Here is a 17,722-nt window from a genome sequence, read left to right as displayed (position 1 = left end):
TGAAAGAGTAAAATAGTGTCGAGATATTCTCCATCCATGGTCGAATCTTTCGTCGACCAGAACAAAAATTTTGACAATTTAAACCCCTAAAAAAACATATACGACATTGGAGTAATCTCAAATAGATGAATTGGTTTAAAGCAGAATGAGATAAAGTGAATCTGATATTAGGCGACTATTGCTAACTGGTATCTCGGTCACGATGTTCATTCTCCAGTTGCTTCTTGATTATGTCAATTAAAAGAAAAATAAATTTTTACCTAAAATGGAGTGATATATGACCAAGAATATATTGATACTCTAGTAATAGTTTAGATCTAATTTTCTTATTGAATATACTTTCATCTGAAATTCTTGCCGGTAAGAAACTCAGAGCAGCAGGCTTGATCACGATCAAAGTGCTATTCTCTGTTAAGAAATGTATTGGCAAAGCATATTAATTTTGTAAGTAATTATTTATTCATATTTATTAGGACCTGGTCTTACATTCTTGGCCTATCCAGCAGCCATTGCTCAGCTCCCGTTCCCATCAGTTTGGGCAGTTATGTTCTTCTCTATGATCTTCATGGTTGGTCTTGATTCACAGGTAACTATGGCAACCGACGGCTTGATTAGAAATTTAGACTTGTTGAATTATAGCAAGTAATATTCTTCCGATCCGAGCAGCCTTGATGTTTAATTAAGCCAATAATAGAACACATAGTAGAAGACATAAATCGAAGATGTCTTCTGAACCAGAATAATATCATTTGCCATATACCATGTATACCGTGATACTATTTCTTCAGTTGATGGTTGTATTCATGTGGCAAATATAGCGCCATCATTGGGCAGTTGAGTTGTCAATTTTCACTTGTATTTATGTATATATTAATATCATGTTTATGTTCTATTTTATGTTTGTAAAGGGGAAGGGCTTCGTTGTAAAGCAGTTTTATAACTGAACCGAACTACCCTCCACCTTATTTTATCATTTGTTATAAATAAAACATGAATAAATAAATAAAAATAAATAAACAAACAAACAACAACCTATTTTTGGCATCTGATTGGTATGTATATAAAACTTCGTTGGCAATTTGAAAATACCTTGAATTAAGAAAGTATTATTGTCGATAATAAAGACTAATTACATTTTTAATTTCGTAAATGATAGAATGTTCAATTAATTATCCTATCTTTTCTTTGATATCATATCGTCATTGCATTATGTTTGAGAAAATGCATATGAAATGTTCAGTTTCTCAATGATTCACATTTTATTGGATTCTGAATAAAAGAATGCTAACTCAATTGACATTCGGAGAGTATATACATTTCACAATGCCCCCCCCCCGACAAAAATCATCAAAGATTTATTTATATTTTACTAAAATTTGATTAATGACATATCTTTGTAAGGCTTAGAGACTCTTCTTGCATTCGGTGCAACTCGTATTTTGCATACCACACACATGAGTGAGTAAACACAACTTGAAAACTGATAAAGTTAGTGTCATTATGGCGGAGGGTTGTTACGGCACATTTGGTAACTGCTCATTTTGGTAAAATAGTTTTCTAACTTGGTGTGCATGCCGATCTGTCGATAGTGCACCTGTGCCTGACGGTATATATTATTATTATTATTATTACTTATTATTTGTACTGCGCTTTTACCATTAGGCCCAAAGCGCTTACAATGAATGAATTAAATGTAATATTTTAAAAACTACAAAGTACGAAAGAGATGAGTTTTTAATGACTTTTTGAAAATTGCTAATGTTGGAGACTGTCTAATTATATAAAGGGAGAAATTTAATTTTCTTGATATGTGACTTTCTCTTCAGCACTTCTTTTTCTTCTTGAGTGGCGATTAGCCATATTTGTTTAGATATTTGACTGATTTACCGTCCGTCAAATATCTTTATGGTATCCTTCCTTTAATTTGTTTTTGATCAGGTGTTAATTGCATAATTATGAACACCATCAGATAAAAGAAAAGACTATTGGTCATACCATACTGTTTCTATTGTATACATGATAATAATTCTAGTAATTAATTTAATAATTATGGTCCATTTATATAACGCAATTACTATAATTGCATATACTGCGCTTGATACTTGGTATCATATTATTACTACGGCTATATAGCTAAGCCGCCATATAGGCGCTAAATTATTCAAGGAATAAATCCTACCGGGTACCCATTCATCTCACCTGGTGGGTGTAAGTAAATGGTAAATGGTATATTCATTGGCATTGGTTTAGCGCGTAAGAAAGGATCACCAGTCGTTCTTAAAGTCGCTCATAACTTACGAACAGCTTTATGAAACGGCCCCTGGATCGAGTGCAGTACAATGTGGGTAAACTTTTTGCTGAAGGAAAACTCGCCATGACTGAGATGCGAAGCCACGTCCCTCTGATTGAAAGACGAGAGTCGTAACCACTACAAACGACGCTCTCAATGCATTTACATGTACTTGCATTAGGATAAAATATCGATAATTTCCCTTTTTTTTTCTTTGATAAATATCGACTAATGCCTTGCAATAACGATAATTAATCCAAGCATATAATTAATGATTGCAATATTCTCTTCATATAGTTCTGTACTATGGAAGGTTTCTTCACAGCATGCATTGATGAATGGCCTCGATATCTTCGAAAGTATAAAGAAATCTTCATAGCAGTCGTCTGTTTAGGATCTTATCTCATTGGAATCGGATGTATTACACAGGTACTCATCTTTTCATTCTATCCTTTGAATTCTCTTACTTGCTTTCTCTCTGTCTCTTTCTTTTTTTATTAGTTATTTATTAATTTATTTACTTGATTCTATTTCTTTTCCTTTCTTTCTTTCCCTTTTCTTTCTTTCGATTTTTTTCAATATTTTTTCTTTCTTTCTTTTCTATCTTTGTTTCTTTCTTTCTTTCTTCCTTTCTTTCTTTCTTTCATGCTTCCTTCCTCCCTTCCATCCTTCCTCCCTTCCCTTCTTCCTTCCTTCATTTCTTCCTCTCTTTCTTTCTTTCTTTCTTTTTTTTCTCTTTTTTTTTTCTCTGTCTATCTCCCTGTAGCTCTCTCTCCCCCTCCGTTCCTTGCTCTCTCGTTCTCCATCCACACTAATCTTGCTCTGTATCTACAGATATCTTTCTGTCTGTCTCTCTGTCTCTGGCTCTCTCTCTATTTCCCTTCCTTCTACAAGTTTCATTTGTTAGTTTTCTAAAAGCTTAAATTATGGATAGAGAAATAACTTTTCGTGACATTCGATCCCTATTCGGGAAGCATATCATCTTGTGACTGCTTTTTTTGTAGGACCTCAAAATCTGGTTTATACATACAGTTACGACACAAACTGCTGAATTATTTCACTTATTCCTTTTATATGATTTTGATCTTCTCAAGGCATTACCTGACAGGAACCAAAGAAAGTTGAAGAACGTTAAAAGTGCAATCATATAAGAACTATATGTTCAAAATGATGCCGCGAGAATCTAAGTTGAACGAAAAGGTATATTGTAGAAAATTGTGCGAGAATAAACGGAAGAGTAACCCCAAGCAATTAACAATACCTGCCTGGTTATGAATAAACAGTATGAAAATCGTTGTATCGTGTTTATATAGCATGCTGATAAAAGATGGAGAAAAGCAAAGTTATGAAAGACTGATAAAGAATTGTTGTTATTTCTCAGGGTGGTATCTATGTGTTTGAGCTTCTGAATACGTATTCATCCAGTGGTATCAGCCTCCTCTTCCTGACATTTTTCCAGACTATAGGAGTCAGTTGGTTTTATGGTAAGTTTAACAATGAAATATACTCCTTCTTTCCAACATTCGCGTTTTATTCCATGAAGTGTTCATTATTCGATAGCATGAAGCTGAACCACCCCCAACATTGCCCAAGTTGTGGGTGTATTATTCTCCATTTGTTGGGACAAAATGACCTACAGTCGGTAGTGAGACCCTCTTTTTTTTGCTTGTCAAATTTACATCAGCACCCCAGTAAAAAGAATCGTTCCCATGCATGGCCCTGATCGATAGTGTCGGAATCTCAACTTGAGTTCCATTACTTCCCTCTTAAGATCAAGTTTCTTTACGAATACGTTTATATGCATGTCTTATATGCACAATCGACACCTTTTCATGTTTCCTTTTTGATGGTGCTGCCAACTTTATTCCATATTTTTCTTTGGGTCAAGGGTATCAAACTCGAGTTACAAATCAACGTCAAAGTTAATTTTTGTGATGCTGCTCCAAGAATTTAGGCTTTTTGTTGGTTGAAGAAGATGGAGAAAGGGTTGGAAAAAAAATATAACAGTAACGGAGGATACGATCGTGATCTCACGAGATTTTGGCGTCAAAAGGTCACTGTAGTAATTATTTAGAAGTAAGGGATGTCTTAAACTGGCAATAGCCAGCTTTCGCAATCATCACGGACGCTAATATTAGGGTCCCCCAACACAAAAGTTAACGCTTAATCATACACTTGATTTTTAAGATTGATTGTACATTATAGTCAATAGAATCAAACGTATAAAACTGCTCTACAATCAATGCTAAGCTTTGTGTTACAGGGGGGTTACAGGCCCTACAGATCTGCTTTTCGTGTGCAAAATTCTTTCCCGCGACACCCGCGCCATACATGCATGTACATTACGACTGATGGTCATCATCGAGCCTCTACTATGATAGCTGGCTGGAGATATTCGAAATGCAGGGCCCACAATAGATTATGACATGGATAAGAAAGTGGTTTTCAAACAAATCGAGAACATATTGAGTGAGAAAAAACTTACTGAATTAAGGCTTAGATATAGATCATTACAGTCCATCAAATCGATATTGCATTTAATGTGGATTATTGGTGGATCTCTGGTAATTGATTCCATGGGTCAGATCACCTCTCCAGCCGAAACCATTTCGTATGCGTTGATTATGTACACAGCATGTATACGTCTGACAAGTACCAGCCGGGTTTTTTTCTTTTGTTTACTCCTACACAATCGATATGCCTCTAGCACACAATGCAATTGGCATTATGTTTTACTTTCCCCAGAAATGGGGATTAGATTCAAATTCCCGGGGGGACCACTTCCATTGATGAGTGGATACCAGGCACGACCATGCGGTTTCGAAAAGCTCCCTAAACAAGGGAAGCAAGGCTTTTCCAGATTATGAAAATGCATCTCTTAACAAGTAATTGGAAGTATTTGGCTTGTGAAACCCTACAAGTATTGGAAATATATCACTTTTTTTCAGTATTTTAAACATCGTTTTTGGCACCCTTATAACGTTACAAAGGCCTATACGCAACGTACTTGCCCACTCTGTCCCCTTTTACGCGTGGTTGCGCCTGGTATCCACTCATCAATGGAAGTGGGCCCCCCCCCCCCCCGGGCGGCCTCTCGAGCTCTGGCAGGAACCAAATGTGGCTCTGGAAAGTCGTCCTAGATCGGATATATCGCTGTTACCATAGTAGCATCCAGAATTTTGCACACGAAACGCATATTGAATGTTTCCGTTGCAGATGCGAAACGAAAACAAATTTCATGTCACACAATTTCCATTGCAGGACAGAGTTTTACGACCATGACGACGGGCCCAAAAGTCTCTTCCAAAATCAACTAACGTCGTAAATAAGCGTTCGCGTTCTCCAACGAAAGGCGGGAATGACAGATGACACCCTACTTCGATCCGAATTCAATCTTCTTTTCTTCCTAAAGATCTTTGTTTTGATTTTTTCTTCCGAACAGGTGTGAATAGATTCTATAAGAACATTGAACATATGCTTGGATATCGGCCTATGATGTGGTGGAAACTTTGTTGGACCATCTTTACACCGTTAATCTGTGTGGTATGTAAAACAGCAATATCAACAATGACTTGAGTTGAGAAAATACAAACAAAATGCTGCATGTAATAAAAACGGAAGTACAATAAAATTTTGCTTATCAAAAAAATAATATGTTCACATGAGATGATAATTATAAACATTTCTTTGATTTGACATCGATAATGAAGCTCTGCACTATGATAAAAATATGTTCAGTAATGATTACAAAATAATGCATAAAGAATCGAACCAAGTTTTACGTCATTGTGATTAGTGGAGGAAATGTTAAAATATTTAATATTTCACCTCATGAAATAGGGCAAATAAAGTGAATATGTGACATCATCGACTCCCTTACCCTTAATTTAAGATGCGATAACAAATATATATTTTTTTTAACTCATGAAAATGAATAACACTATATAGGAGGTTGGGGGTAAGTTACATCATACGCGAACATTAAACAACCGATTTTGTGAAATTTAAGAGCTATTTTTGCTCTATTTTCCATTCAAATTTTTTTTTTAGTTAGGAGTGAACGTGGCTATTGATGACGTAAATGTTTATGGCTGAAGGTGCAAGAGAATAATAAAAAAAGTGGATTGAAAATTTCCCACTAAACAAACTTTTAAAAGTTAGGAAATAAAAAATAATTGATATTATAACAGTACTTATCAACCAGTTTCAATTCGAGCCATTGCACATATGATCCGTAGGGAAAGTATTATTATTATTATTTTTTTTTTAGCAAACATGCCGCAATTTATTTCGCTGTAAGCAATTATAATTTTTTTAACCTTCTAAATTTAACAACCTTGCATGAAACTTAATGTGTAATCTTTGACGTATCCGTTTTTATGACTGTTTTTATTCCTCTTGTCGTTTTTTTCTTGATAGATGATGATGATTTTTTTTTTAGTTTCACGGTCTTGTGAGCTTGTTTTTATCCAGCTTTGTTCAGTACCCTATTTCACTCTCCGTTTTCGTTTCCATTTCTAAATTTGTGTATTCTACTGACTAGCCCTGTGTAAAGTGCATCCGTCCCCTAAGAAAAGTTCGACAAAAAGAGAAGGAAAAGATAATAATTGGAAATAAAGTAAAAGAAAGGTTTAACACGACGTTTACTTTAAATCTACCACAAAATACATTTTGATTTTAAAAAGGCAAATATTATCTTTCTCTTGCCACCTTTTAAAGAAAAGTTGCTGCATACACCATGTTGTAACAATTCACTGTTGATTAGCATAACACAACCAACCTATAAATGACTGCGTATGCATGTATTGAGTGTTGTTCAGGTAGCCTGCAATCAGCCAATCACCCTTGCCATGCACAAATTGACGTAGATCGAATCCACTAGGGTTCTTCTATCACTTCTACAAACACCAATCTGGGACTATGTCCTCATAACTACGTGTATGGGATAAGAAGAATTGTTATTCGTCATGTCCATTGCAATCTCCAGCCGTGTTTAGATCAACATAAGGTTATTTCACTGATTTCATTGTGACGTCTATAATTTGTAAAGTTTGCGTTTTATCAATCTACAAGGGAACTTGTCGGTGTTTTCCGACTGTTAGTTACCATAGTAACAGTTAGACAAAATTTTAATATGAGCTTATTAAAATCATGAAAATTGTCAGATGTGACTTGTCAGACGACAAAATATTGATGAGACGCTTTCAAGTATCATTATCTCCCCCCTCTCATTCTCACCCGCTCTGTAAGACCAGCTCCTCTTCTATGATGTAGAATGCTTTGTCATTTTTAGCTCATCCGGCCCGAAGGGCCAGATAAGCTTATGCCGTGGCGTCCGTCGTCCGTCGTCTGTCGTCCGTCCACAATTTCAAAATGCTTCTTCTTCGCCATTTCAAGTCTGATTTCAATTATGTTTGCTTTATATGATAGCACTAGGTGGGGTATTCAAAACTTCTATACATAATTTTAAAACTCATTAAATATGCTAATTTATGCGCATTTTTCAAAATTCACAAAAAATGCTTCTTCTTTATTTGTTTGCCGATTTTGAATTTTTTGCTTTCATCTGGTAAAGCTTCATGAGGTTCACCAAACTTCTACACAGAATTTTGAAATTTTGACTAGAACAATTTTTATGCTAATTTATGCATATTTTAAAAAATCACATAAAATGCTTCTTCTTTATCTATTGACCGATTTTGATTTTTTTTTCTTCCATCTGGTAGAGCTTCATGAGGTTCACCAAACTTTTACACAGAACTTTTAAATTTGGAGTAGAAAATTATTTATGCTAATATATGCTAAATTCATAAATCACAGAAAATGCCTCTTCTCTATTTGTTGACTGAATTTCAAAATGCTTCTTCTTTATCATTTCAAGTCTGATTTCAATTCTGTTTGCTTTATATGATAGCATTAGGTAGGGGATTCAAAACTTCTACACAGAATTTTGAAACTCATTAAATATATGCTAATTTATGCGTATTTTAAAAAATTCACATAAAATGCTTCTTCTTCTTTAATTGTTGACCGATTTTGACTTTTTTCTTCCATCTGGTATTGCTGCATGAGGTTCACCAAACTTGTACACAAAATTTTGAAAGTTTGTCTAGAAAATTATTCATGCTAATTAATGCCAAATTTATTCATAAATCACAAAAAAATCTTCTTCATTTGTTGATCAATTTCAATTTTGTTTGCTTTATTTGATATAGACGGGTCAATATATGGTTTGACCCGGAACAAATTGCAACAAATGATTTTTCAACGGTATTTTGTACTATTTGACCTCAGGAATAACATACTAAAAATCTACCAAAATCCGCATCCGGGAAAGTGGTTATTTTCAAGATGGCGTCCAAGATGGCCGTCATTCACTAAAAATGGATATGACTCACTCATTATTCACCCTAGAATCCTATTTGGATTCATATTCCATGGTCCAATGGGTAAAATAATTTATTTATACAAGTTAGAGTGCATATTAGCACTCCAGGCTACCAGGAAAATCCAAGATGGCGCCCAAAATGGCTGCCCTAGTCAAAAAATTCCACAATTCATCTAGTACTTACTTAAGTGGCTTTAATTTGGTTTCCATTCGATTGTTTTAATGATGAAGTAGTACGTCGGGACAAGTTACAAGGACAGCCAGTGGTCTGGTGTGTCGAAAAAACCAAGATGGCTTCCAAAAATTGAGTTTAAAATGGCTGTTAATCCTTAAAATGGACATAGCTCATATCACATCCACCTGAGAGATATGATTTTGGTGTCTAGACCATGTTCAAATAATACATTGGGACAAGTTACAAGGACAGTCAGTGGTCCGGTATGTTAAAAAAATCCAAGATGGCTTCCAAAAATGGAGTAAAAAATGCTGTTGCTACTTAAAAAAACCCAACATAGTTTGTTCAATATCCGGGAATATGATTTGTGTGCCTATACCATTGGTTAAATGGGTCAAATAATAAATTGGGATAGGTTACAAAGACGATTGGTGGTCACGTATGTCCAAAAGTCCACGATGGCTTAAAAATAGTATTAATTAACCGCGATGGTATTTAAAAATGAACATAGTTCATGTTTTATTCGTCAAGGGCATATGATTTTGTTGCCTATATCATGGTTTCAAAGGCAGAAAATTAGTTACAAGGACAGTAAGTGGTCCAGTATGTCGAAAATCTAAGAAAGCTTCCAAAATCGGAGTCTAAAATGACTGCTGTTACTTTAAGAATGGACATAATTCATTTAAAATCCATCTAGGAGATATGATTTCGGTGTCCACACTATGGTTTCATGAGTAAAATAATACGTTTGGACTGGTTACATTGATATGCAGTTGTCCAGTTTGCCTAAAACACAAGAGAGTTTTTTAAAAAGGAATCTAAAACGACTCATATCATTCAATAGTGGTCAGAGTTCTACAATATTCATCTGCAAGAAATAATGTTGGTGTCCAAATTGTGGTATGAAGGGTCAAATAATACATTCGGACAAGTAACAAGGATGGTTAGTACCCCATTTTGTCAAAGAATCCATGATGGATTCTAAAATTTCATTAAAATGGGTGCTGTTACCAACTCATGAAACGATATGATTACTTGTCCCCATGCATTTAAGTGTAGGCACCAAGATTATTTCTAACAGGTAGATATTTTATGTAACAGTAGTCACTTTAGAACCCATTTTTAAAGCAAACTTGGATTTTAAGGCAAAATGGATAGCTGCATATCATGGTAACCAGTCCCAAAGTATTGTTTGGCCCTTGAAACCCTAGTGTAGACACCAAAACAATATCCCCAAGGTGTATTTATAATGTTCTACATCCACTTTTAAGTAACAGCAGTCATTTAAGACCCCCATTTTTAAAGCCATCTTTGATTTTTGGACATACCTGACACCTGACTGCCCTTTCAACTTAACCCAATGTATTGCTTGACCCTGTAAACTCTAGTATAGACAGCAAAACCATACCTTTAAGGTGTATTTATAATAAACTATGCATACTTTTAAACAGCAACAGTCAATTTACACCCCATTTCAAAATTAATCTTGGATTTTTTAACATACAGACAACTGACTGGTCTTTTAACTTACCCCAGTGTATTACTTGACCCTTCTAAACCATGTTTTAACACCAAACTCATATTCCCCAGACAGATATTAAACAAACTATGTCCTTATATAAGCAACATCAGACATTTTTTTACTCCATTTTTGGAAGCCATCTTGTAATTTTGGACATACTAGACCACTGACTGCCATTGTCTTGTCCTAATATATAATTTTACCCTTGAAACCATAGTTTAGACACCGAAATCATATCTCACAGGCGGATTCAAAACGAGCTATGCCACTTTTAAGTATCAACAGCCATTTTAGAATCAAGTTTTGAAAGCCATAATGGATTTTTGGTCATACCAGACCACTGACTGGCCTTAAAACCTGTCCTAATGTATTATTTTGGCCCTTAAACCAGTGGTTTAGACACCAAAATCGCATCTCCCATGCCGATATGAAAGAAGCTATGTCCGTTTTAAGTAGCAGCAGTCAATTTAGAATCAATTTTTGGAAGCCAACTTAGGTTTTTTGCCCGACCATGCCACTGACTGTCCTTGTAACTTGCCCTAATGTATTAATTGATCCTTGAAACCAGTGTTTTAGACACCAAAATCACATTTTTAGGCCGATATGAAATGAGCTTTGTCTGCTTTAAGTATCAGCAGCATATTTTTAAAACCAATTTTTGAACGCCATCTTCGATTTTTGGACATATCAGACCATTGACTGTCCTTGTAACTTATCTTAATATATTATTTGACCCTTGAAACCAGTGGTTTAGACATCAAAACCAAATATCCCAGGCCAAAATTAAATGAACTATGTCCGCTTTATATATTAGAAGCCATTTCAGAATCAATTTTTAGAATCCTTTGAGGATTTTTGCACATGCCAGCCCACTGACTTTCCTTGTAACTTGTCCCAGTGTATTATTTGACCCATTTAACCCATGGTATAGACAAAAGAAAAAAATCATATTTCTGGACATTGAGCAAACTATGTCGTTTTTTTTAAGTAGCAACAGCAATTTTCGACTCCATTTTTGGAAGCCATCTTGGATTTTTTAACATACTGGACCACTGACTGTCCTTGTAACTTGTCCCAATGTCTTATTTGACCATTGAAATCATGGTCTAGACACCAAATCCGTATGTCCCAGGCGGATATGAAATGAACTATGTCCATTTTAATTATCAACAGCCATTTTAAACTCCATTTTTGGAAGCCATCTTGGATTTTTGGACACACCAGACCACTGGCTGTCCTTATAGCTTGTTTCAATGTACCATTTCACCCTTAAAACCATTGAATAAAAACAAACTTAGATGAATTGTGGATTTTCAGTCCATGGCAGCCATTTGGGCGCCATCTTGGATTTTCCTGGTACCCTGGAGGGCTTATAATTCTTTCTAGCCTAAATCATTTTTTGTACCACCAGACCATGGAATATGGACCGAAATAGGATTCTAAGGTGGATAATGTGTCAGTTGTATCGATTTTCAGTGAATGGCGGCCATCTTGGACGCCATCTTGAAAATAACCACTTTCCCAGATGCGGATTTTGGTAGATTTTTAGTATGTTATTCCTGAGATCAAATAATACAAAATACCGTTGAAAAATCATTTGTTGCAATTAGTTCCGGGTAAGGCTATTTTTTGTCGTATATTGACCCGTCTAATAGCTCGAGGTGGTGATACAAAATTTCAACACATAATTTTGAAACTCATTTAATATGCTAATTTATTCATATATTTTCAAAACTCACAAAAATACTTATTTACTTGATGATTGATTTCGATTATTTTTGTTCCATCTGAGAGCTACATGAGGTTCACCAAGGTTCTACACAGAGTTTAGAAATTTTGACTAGAAAATTATTTATGCTTAATTTATATGAAATTTATTCATAGATCGCAAAAATGCCTCTATGCCATTTCTTCATCAATTTCAATTCTATATCCTCAATTTATGTCACCAATATAATTCGCTACAGTGTCAACTGGGCTGAAATTGAAATTGTGTTAAATTTCGTTGCGAGATGCCGGATGAGCTCCACATCATTGATGTGCTAGTTCACTTGTCACTTTTCAGTGTTCCAACCTAGCATAAAACAATCAAAGGCTTTACAGTCACATTGAGATGAAAAATAAGCTAAGACATATAATTTGTCAAATGATAATTCAACCTAGGTAATATTCTAAAATGTGGGAGAAGAGAAAAATAAGAAAAACAGAATGGTAAAATCTGGAAGAAATCGGACGTGCAATAAGAAGCTTATAGCTGTTTAAACATAGAAATTCTTAAGATTATGTAAAATTCAAATTGGCAACTGGATAAGTAAATTATGAAAAAGTGGTAGGTAAAACGTTCCCATTGGCTATGTAATGGATTTTTGGTTGTCCCCCCTAAGTAACTATTCCCGTGGTCCAGTAAGCTGCACATTGTTTAATGTCCTCCTGAAAGTAGAATATAATTTGAATTTAAAAAGGCCTTTTTAACCATCTTATGTATTGGAGTGTTTGGAAGTGTAGTCCTTACCTTACATGACTCTGACAGCAGCCATTGTCTCCATAGTTATTACCAATTTTTTTTTTTACACCTTTTATAATTCATTTTTATCGATTGTCCGATTTTACTCCGATATTTTCAAATTTTCACTATGTTTGATTTTTCTTTTTCCTCTAAAAGCAACTCATTATTTGGGTTGAATATTAGTATAATATCCACAATATCTCATTATTTTCTTTACAGGGTGTATTTCTCTTCAGCTTGGTAAAATACAAAAGGGTTGAGTATGAAGACTACACATATCCTGTATGGGGTGAGGTGATTGGTTGGTTAGTAGCTCTAAGCTCAATGATGTGTATCCCAGTTTACATGGTCTATTTATTCATCGTCACCGAAGGATCACTCAGAGAAGTAAGTACAATCTTAAATATATGTATGTGTTAATGTAGACTTCATGATATCCCATGGTTGTATTCTGATACATTATTAATCCTGGCGACCTGGTGAGCGTTTCATGAAGTTACGCATGACTTTAAGCACGACAGGAACATGTTCTTAGGCGCTAAGTCAGCTACATAGGGATATAGCTCTGGAAAGTGTCACCACTCGTGCATTAAATCATTCGTAACTTTTCTTTATGAAACACCCACCGGGTTTTTAAGGGTCTAAGAGTTATGCATTGGAAGTTCCTGATAATGATTCTTTGTCTTCTAACACAAGTGCGCAAATGATCATACAATGAACTCTTTAGAAATTAATGTTGGAACACCATTGCTGATTCATTAACTAATAAAATGACAGAATCTAAGTCTCTAGATTTTTTTTTATATAAACCACAACTTATTGCTGTTAGAAAGAGAGAGAGAGAGAGAGAGAGATAAATGTTAGACTAATTCAGGTCAAGGATTCTACCTTTGATAGACAGAATATTTGGGTGTCACCTTGTTCCAAACTGAACTGCTACTATACCATAAACAGTCTCATAGGTCGTTTTTGACAGATGCTGGATGAGTGAGCCTATACAAAATTGACTATAAGTAAAACCCTGTACCTGGAACCGATTTAGCTATTTATCTCAAAAGAAAGAAGAACTAAATATAGATGCATCCCTCTCACTTTACGAATTGGGATGTGCACTGTCTACGTCCTATACCTTGATAAAAGTATGCACTATTGGGCATTCGATATTTCTGCCTGCAAATATTGATTGGTTTGTATAATAACTAAGCAGAGAATTGGTATTTCATTGTGTTTTTCCTATACCATGTATACCTAGGTTAGATAACCAGTGAATAATAAATGTAGAAGGATATTCATATTGATTGGTAATATGGGAAATTTCGTTGAGTGTATTTTTTGCCATGGAAACTATCGGCCTAATGCTGAATTCCCTTATGATGTAAAACATGTTTAACGGTTGGATCCATTAACAATCACTCTACTTTTTTTCATCATTTGCAGGGTTGAATACTAATGTCTCAACCGATATTCTTCTCAACTGCATTTCATAATCTTTTGAAAATACTGAAAAATATCTTTTTGACATTTTTAAAAAAGAGATGAGTTAAAGCTGTCAAATAATCAAACTAAAGACGACCGCACACCTTACGACTGGTCTGCGACCCGATTTCAGAATAAAATGTAATAAAATTTGATGCTAATATTGAAACTTGGAATATCTTACTGTGTAATGTTCTAAATCATCGTACGAATACCTATCTTCAAATCTGTGACTATGCTATCATCCTTCTTAGAATAAAAGCGAATTTAATTTCTATAGTCGTAATGATGTCATAGTAGTAGTACGATTGGCTACGATTTAAAACTAATTTGGCCTTTACTCCAAAATAAAGGCTTGCAATCTTTCAAAATTGTTATATTAGTATTCTTTCAATTGATTTTAACCTCAAATAAAATGATATGTTCCATTCACATTTTCAGAAAATGAGCAAAATGCGATTTGTTCCAAAATCGGATCGCGAACAGTCGTAAGGTATGCGGTGGCCTTAACGCTTGTAATCTCGCAATGACCTACATAACTTTGGCGAGTACTCGATTTGTAATGAGGCTTATTTAAAGACAAATTCCCAGGGAATCATTCCTTTTTTTTAAAACCCCCTTTTCTACTTATCTCGGTAATGACCTCCGTGGTACAGTTTAATTAAAAGCATGTATGCTGTCAATGACCATGCCATAAACTCTTTTTACACTGTAAAATTTGAAGTGCTATTTTAGCATTTAAAGTGTTTGTATAGTGACTGCACTACCAGTGCTGATTTTCTAGTTTAAATTTGAACTTAAAAAAATAGCACTCGTAGTGCAGTCACTATACAAGCACTTTAAGTGCTAAAATAGCCCTTCTTTTTTTCGCATACATTCGTAATTCGTAACGAACCTTCGGAATATCCGAACCTTCGGAATAACGAAGCTTCGGATATTCCGAAGGTTCGTTATTCCGAAGGTTCGTTAGTCCGAAAACGAAATGAGGTTCGTAATTCCGAAGGTTCGTTAGTCCGAAAACGAAGTGAGGTTCCTAATTCCGAAGGTTCGTTAAACCGAAAAAGAACAGAGGTTCGTAATTCCGAAGGTTCGTTAGTCCGAAAACTAAATGATTAACTAACCTTATTTCGTTTTCGGACTAACGAACCTTCGGAACAACGAACCTTATTTCGTTTTCGGATAAACAAACCCTCGGAACAACGAACCTTATTTCGTTTTCGGATTAACGAACCTTCGGATTAACGAACCCTTTTCCGTTTTCGGATTAACGAACATCGAGGTATAGGCAATTTACGTGTTTCGGAATTACGAACCTTCGGAATAAAGAACCTTCGGAATTACGAACCTTCGGAATTACGAAGTGTAACCCTTTTTTTACAGTGTAAATTTAGTGCTATAGTCCCGATTCAAAAGTAATCTGGAACACACATTTTAAGAATATGAGATACGAAAAATAATAAGGATATTATCATTAATTCGTCCATTGATAACTAGAAATGTCTTAAATGTATTAAAAAATTCCCCCAGCAAGAATTCAATATTTTATAATGAATCCAAATTGTAGTCCTACTACAGTATAGTGCATGATAATATTCAAAATTTCATGTATAGTGCATTGACTAACGTGTAATTTGGGTAAAAACAAAACAAGAAATTCCTCAAGTATTTCCTTTATCTTTTGATTGTCTTCTTCTATTGACGTAAACATCAGGAGCATCTATACAAATCAAATGATTTGTTCAATATGATTATCGATGTTTTTCTTTATTATAATTATGTAAGGATTCTTAAAGCGGGATACGTGCATAGAACATTTCTATCAAGTCTGCTTCTTCTGTAATTACTTTTATTGTTTGACGACTGTTAGGTTCAGATAATTTTCAAAGGTCAAATCATTCATTGCTAATGAGACTACTTCATTCCGCTCATCAAACAAATGAATATTTGATATAGTGACGATGAGTAGGACAAGGGCGAATAATATGAATAAAATATGCTAAGATCCAGTGCGTTGAAGGCTCTTTGTTTATCAACCCATATGGCATTATGGAGATAACCAAAGTTTATATTTTTGATATTTCTCAGTTTGGTATTCCCTGTAGGGTATAATCATTTAATATACAATGCAGTGATTTGATAATTCATTAAATATGAATAATGTTTTTTTTTTCATCTTTGGAAGATAATTAGGACACAACAATCAACATTAGTTTTTATCATGCTCTTTATATTTCATTCTTTACTATTTCTGCTTATTTCAATCATTTGATTTTTTTTCGAATTGTAAAGAAATCGATGAGTATGAATTTCAGCTTTGTAATTCTACTAAAGTGAATGTTCAAACCTATGAACACGTACACACACAAACACACACACACACAAATGTATATATACATATTTGTGTTGAATATTGATAATTTGATAAAGTTTGTATGAAAAGAAATCTATTTTGTCCGTATTTTGTACCTCATTTCGTGGAAGACTGCCACGAAGTTCTTGTTTTCCTCGTGCTTAACCCTAAAAGGACGGGGGGCATGATGCCCCCTCGACGCTTCGCGCGATATTTCCAAAACTAAAATAGACAACGTCGCAAAACTTTATGACTTTTTTTTATTAAGTCTCACGCAATTTTTAAGACCAAATTCGCGACATACGCGTATAGCATTGCGACGCCATGTGACTTTTTATGAGACAATGTCATGCCGAAAATGGCACATTCTTATACTTTGTGTGCAAAGTCTATGGCAGATAAAATTCATAAAAGGGTGATTATTTTTCATTCTAATTGGTCTGATTAATTAATTTAGGGTTTTATTTAGTTTTTAAATGGTCTGTAATAATTTCCATTGAAAAAAACAATGAAAACTGATAGAGGAATAAAAATAAAAATACATAAGAAATTTAAAAAAACAAAGAAATACATAAGGAAAAAATTCACTTTCGCAATTTTTCTTTGTGGAAACCTTAAAATTAGATTAAAAAGATGAAATCTGGAACAAAAATAAAATTTGAAGTGAAATTGGGTGTTGAATATGCAAATAATGTTTTTCACGAATAAATTTGCATATTTTATTCATAATAAATAAAAAACTGATCATTTTCAGACTTTTTTTGTACTGGCTTGTAGTTTATGTGGAAAAGAATGTGCGTGCCAAATTTCAGTGCGATCCCGCGAACGGCGGCCGAGATCAGAAGGGGGGGGGCATGATGCCCCCCCCCCTTCCAGTCCTCAATACAGTCAAATAGCCCAGTCCTTTTAGGGTTAAAGAGTGATCTTGCATATATCGGAGTATATCATGAACAAGATGAAAAGTGCCTCTGATTGCAAATAACTACCCTGGGACTGGTTTATTATTCATTTCATT

General features: G+C 34.6%; 1 protein-coding gene across 1 annotated transcript in view; it reads left to right on the top strand.

Annotated features, from left to right (window-relative positions):
- The window catches only part of LOC129255355 (sodium- and chloride-dependent GABA transporter 1-like), a 43,567-nt gene that overhangs the window by 9,854 nt on the left and 15,991 nt on the right, over positions 1 to 17,722 (top strand). Inside the window, exons 6-10 of the mRNA XM_064097678.1 lie at positions 474 to 586; positions 2,588 to 2,719; positions 3,672 to 3,774; positions 5,733 to 5,833; positions 13,101 to 13,268. Of these exons, the coding sequence (XP_063953748.1) occupies positions 474 to 586; positions 2,588 to 2,719; positions 3,672 to 3,774; positions 5,733 to 5,833; positions 13,101 to 13,268 (617 nt within the window). The remainder of the gene's footprint in view (positions 1 to 473; positions 587 to 2,587; positions 2,720 to 3,671; positions 3,775 to 5,732; positions 5,834 to 13,100; positions 13,269 to 17,722) is intronic.

The sequence above is a fragment of the Lytechinus pictus genome, chromosome 3, assembly GCF_037042905.1.
Source record: "Lytechinus pictus isolate F3 Inbred chromosome 3, Lp3.0, whole genome shotgun sequence".
In the NCBI taxonomy this organism is placed as follows: Eukaryota; Metazoa; Echinodermata; class Echinoidea; order Temnopleuroida; family Toxopneustidae; genus Lytechinus; species Lytechinus pictus.
Note: the sequence above shows the minus strand (reverse complement) of the source record. Positions and strands in the feature narration are given on the sequence as shown.